The 4,760-nt window shown below is 31.5% G+C and overlaps 1 protein-coding gene across 3 annotated transcripts; it reads right to left on the reverse strand.

The window, feature by feature from the left end:
* Positions 1–4,350, reverse strand: MAP1A (methionine aminopeptidase 1A). Of its 3 annotated transcripts, none has more exons than XM_079010016.1 (17): positions 4,199–4,350; positions 4,032–4,108; positions 3,577–3,660; positions 3,224–3,409; positions 3,065–3,140; positions 2,825–2,872; positions 2,691–2,735; positions 2,493–2,592; positions 2,329–2,380; positions 2,203–2,244; positions 1,377–1,438; positions 1,202–1,300; positions 1,004–1,077; positions 842–911; positions 592–657; positions 406–494; positions 1–317 (listed from the first exon to the last, which is right to left on the reverse strand). In XM_079010016.1, the coding sequence occupies exons 2-17, from the start codon at positions 4,097–4,099 to the stop codon at positions 240–242; spliced, it is 1,239 nt and encodes a 412-aa protein (XP_078866142.1). In that variant the 5' UTR covers positions 4,100–4,108; positions 4,199–4,350; the 3' UTR covers positions 1–239. The 3 variants fall into 3 exon arrangements, with proteins under 3 accessions (XP_078866142.1, XP_078866144.1, XP_078866143.1); XM_079010018.1 differs by having other exon boundaries at positions 3,610–3,660; positions 4,199–4,349; XM_079010017.1 differs by having other exon boundaries at positions 4,032–4,113; positions 4,199–4,347.
* Between the last annotated feature and the right edge of the window lie 410 nt (positions 4,351–4,760).

Consider the following 4,760-nt stretch of genomic DNA (forward strand, 5'->3'; position numbering starts at 1 on the left):
TTGCTTATGGTCCAAAGACCCAAACTATATGATATATCATTAAAAAGTGAAGAAAATAATATCAAACCATGTGAAAATGTGTACAAATTGGAAGCCAAAATTCTCAATCAATTCTATCATTATTCATACCAACGTAACGTCACAAATAATTTAAAACCTCTCTCCCTCACTTTTAAATTTTAATCTTATCAATCATATTCCTCCTCTTTAATATTACAAGGTGGGCCCGGCCCATCCCACTACGAGCTTAGCCATGGGAAAACCTTGGGAGATGTGGGCAATCGCCCTGTAAGAACTTCCACTCCCGTCTCAGTTACCTGAAAACATAATTATTTTTTAAATAAATAATAATAATCTAGTAATAATTTCACAAATTGATTTATGATAAGTGTAGCAGCCATATACCAAGAGAGTATGCTCAAACTGAGCGCTGCGCTTGCCATCGGCGGTGACAGCTGTCCAACCATCAGGCCACATTCTGTCACGCCAGACACCTATAAAAAAATAATATATATATTAATTATATTATATTTTTAGTAAATAGAAATTGGAAAGCATCTATTTTGTGTATTTTTTTTTATAGACAATTACCAGTATTTATCATAGGCTCGATAGTGAAGGTTTGTCCAGCTTTCATCACACCAACGGTTTTATTTCCTACTTCATGTTAAGGTCACAATACCAATAAACCAAAGGAATGGAATGGAATAAACAAGGCAACGGAATGGAATAAGTCATTACATTCCATGATCATGTTTGATTGGCATCTGAGGCATGTAGGAATTAAATTTAACATTCCATCATATACGAAACAAACACTAGAATGCTAATTTTAGGATACTGGCATAATGGGGTATGTTTGGTGCACAATGGAAGAGTTCTCCGATACCATGCCCGCAATAGGATTTCACCTGAAATTTAAAAGAATAAACATCTTCGGAATCAATGCAAACAGAAGATGGGAATAAATAAATAAATAAATAAAAATTGTATAAATTATTACCACAGATAAGCCTGCCATGGTGGCATGTCGATTTATAATTTCTCCAATTTCACGAAAGCGTACTCCAGGTTTCACTGAAGATAACAAGCAATAAATAAAAGATATTAATTAGGAAGTCAAGTGTTTGGTATGAAGGAATGGAACTGTTGATTCCATTCAATCGAAGCAAAGTGCAAAGCAATGATGAGTAATACTTACCGATAGCTATTGCTTTTTCCAAGCACTCATAAGTACATTTGACCAACTGTAGAGATGCCTCATCAACATTACCAACAAAATAAGTTTCATTCAGGTCACCTAAAACAAAAATGTAATCAATGTTGTCAACTGCATATAAACCTCTCAACAATGGAATTAAGATAAAGCTCCTCACCATGGACTCCTTTATAATAAACAGTTACATCAACATTCACAATATCTCCATCTTCCAGTTTCCTGCATCAAAAAATTTCAAAATTCTTGAAACTTGATACATTGATCCCATTATATCATGATTCATGAATGAAGATCAGAAGTAATTAATCAAAAATTTAAATTACTGATACATTGTATCTTGAAAAAATCTACCTAATTATTTATAGCAATAAATATTGTTCTGTATTTGGATGCCATTGCTATAATCAGGAAGATTTTTCTAAGTACAATAATGTGATTAAGAAAAAATGACAATAGGATATTATAGCAAACATATCAATGAAAGTACATTGCAATTTTTTGCACTTTAAAATATGATGATGTGAATTAATCGCACGATAGAAAGACATGGAAGTAGGATGCTGCAATAAACACAAACTTAAAACATGGTTAAGTGCAAGAAATGGCAACGTAATTTTATTTATTTGTTTATTATATCATCCTACTTTCATTTCTTTCTAACTTCTATTAAAACTTTGAAAAATCTACTCAATCATAGCAACATCATCCAAATACAAATGCTATAATCAGAAAGTTTTTTCAAGGTATAGTGTCCTAATAAGAAAAAAATATGAAAATATAATGCTATAACTGGGTAGATTTTTCAAAGTACAATGCCTTAATAAGAAAAAAAAATCTAAAATGAAAGTAAGATGCTATAACACATGAATAAATGAAAGTATGTTGCTATTTCTTGCATTTAGCCCTTTAAAAAAGACAATCTGATTTAATAGCATTATTAAAAAAAAAAAAAAAAAAAAAAAAAGGATAAGGTAGATAGATACCTTCCATCTGGAATCCCATGGCAGATTACTTCATTAACAGACCTGTGGACACAACAAGGATTCATGTTTAATGAAAAGAAAATAGGATACATGGGATTGGAAAATCAAGTACACAGAAGTACCTACGTGCAGCAAGATTTTGGAAAGAAATGATAATTTAATGGAGATGGATATGCTCCTGCAGTGAGCAATTGTAAATTTTATCAGTGTAACTTTCTTTTATAAATTAATAATAAGTATACATTTCATTTTTTTTTTAAAAAAGAATGATGAATTACATATCCACATACCAGCAGCAATGGTTGCTTCATGGACAACAGCATCAATTTCATCAGTAGTCACACCAGGACGCACAACACGAGCAGCTGCATCTAAAACTTCTCTTGCTATCTGTGAAATAATAAATAATTTTAATAACTTATACCCTCTTGATCTATAACTGATGATTTTACTACTTGCTCAAGATTTGTCATTTGTAATAAACTTACTCGGCTAGTTTCTCTCATTCTCTCAATTTGCTCTGGAGTTTTTATCTTCAGAAAACAAAAGCATTTGAAAAGACCATCAGATCACCATAAATAAAGAAAAAAGCTCTCCAACATGAATAGAAAAAATAGATTACCTCAACAACATGTTGCAGATCACTAATGGGCTCGATTTTTGGAGTTCCCTACAAAGTTACACGTTTAATATCATCAGAAAAATACATCTAATGAATATTAAATGTCTGCAAACATATCAAAGAATATATATATATATATATATATATATATATATATATATATATAAGCATGCATCAATGTTCACAAAGTAGAAGCTTATTACAAAAATTTAGTCATGAATCATGATGTTAGTGACTTACATCAACTGCCCAATCAGGTAGCTCAATTCCTGCAGGTATTATACGTTTTTTTGATATGGGATAAGGCCTTAATGGTCTGCAAAAATATTGGGAAATATGAAAAAGATAGTTCAGATAAAACGTGCTAAAAAGAATATGAAGCTTTGTCTAAAACAATACCCTGTCCAATCAAAATGAGGAATTTGTGCTGTTCGAGACTGTCCTTTCCTAATACAATAAAGCCAACCATCACTTGGTGAGGCTATATTAAGTTCCCATGGATTGCTTGCTCCAACTGATGATAACTTTGCTTTCAAATGAACTGATTTATGAGAGCTCCATGATGCCTTGAAACAGTCTTGAGTGCTGATAAGAGTAACAATTATGTTAATATTTAACATGGACATATTTTCAACTACATAGCACAAAAATATGTTTCATGTGAATTCTATATAAACTTGCAGTGATAATAAAGTTTGATGATGACTAAAGTGTACTTGAGGTACTTAAATGGTAAGGTAAATGGCCAGTACTAATGATAAAAATAGGGCACAAAAGTAGCAAACCAGAAAGCAGCGCCTTCACGTGGAAGCTTCAATTCAACACATTTTGGACACCTGAAATAAGTTGAAAGGGGAATGAAGTTAGCATACGAATAATGTAAGCAAAAGCAACTGGAACAATCAATTCATGAGTTCCTATGTTATTTGATTGATTCGGTACAGTTTCATCCTTTTATATAAACCCTAACAACTTCCTAACGCAATATTGGAAGTTACGGATTTCATAGACGTAGTGCTTCGACCAATTTGTAATACAATTATCAAATCATTCTCGCAGTTTTTTCAGCAACAACACTCTTGAAGTTTAAAAGTGATATGATTAACATCCAAATCGAAGTGCATCTTTTTTCTGAGAATATTGAACGAGTTCACGTGACTTGAGGCAAGTAAATTTCAAAATCGTACGCAAATACATAAATACGTACTGAAGAAGAGCAGGCTTGCCACATTTAACACATGATAAACCACTCTCCGTAACATCTGTCCCTGCCATGACTATCAGCTGAGCTTCAAGAATTGAATTAATTCCAGTGTAAGTAACGACAACCGAGATTGTTATGAGATGAATTCACAAATCGAAAATTAAACTTGCCTTATGAAACGAATTTGAATGATAATTTAGTAGAGATAGAGAGAGACTAGGGTTTGCAGACAATAACCGAGAGTTGGTGATTTGTTAGCGGCGGCCCGATGTAATACAGCCGAGGGGTTTTGTTGAGCTTCAACTTTTGCTTGGGGTGCTTTTTGTAATTATGTAAACTCTTTTAAATGTTCTTTGCAATTGCTCCGATCCATCCCAAATTTGATTTCTTTTCTTCTTCTTTTTCAAACCTACTCTATTTTCATCTTTATTTTTTGAGATATCAACCGGGAATACTATTTATATCTCCAAAAATAGAGACGAAGTTTGGTTGTCAATTTTAATCTCTTTCATTTTTATTTTATATATTTCTAGTTTATTTTATCCATTAGTTATAATTTAAAAGCAATATTTAATATTTATAATATCATGTTATATACTAATTTATATTAATTAATCATAAATATATAGTTTAATTAGTAGAGAGATGTATTTGACAATATATATAAGTTATAAAAATTAAATATTCTAGGAATATACTTTTTGGGTAAAAAAATAGGGTAGAAAATAAAAT

Source organism: Lactuca serriola, chromosome 7 (genome assembly GCF_051521515.1).
Source record: "Lactuca serriola cultivar US96UC23 chromosome 7, Lser_US96UC23_V15, whole genome shotgun sequence".
NCBI lineage: Eukaryota > Viridiplantae > Streptophyta > Magnoliopsida > Asterales > Asteraceae > Lactuca > Lactuca serriola.

Excerpts from the sequence above, each read along its gene's own strand:
- MAP1A (XM_079010016.1), bottom strand. The coding sequence starts at position 4,099 with ATGGCAGGGACAGATGTTACGGAGAGTGGTTTATCATGTGTTAAATGT. Across the intron at positions 2,593-2,690 it reads GAATGAGAGAAACTAGCCGA|ATAGCAAGAGAAGTTTTAGA; the intron begins GTAAGTTTATTA and ends ATTATTTCACAG. Across the intron at positions 2,381-2,492 it reads TGAAGCAACCATTGCTGCTG|GAGCATATCCATCTCCATTA; the intron begins GTATGTGGATAT and ends TGCTCACTGCAG.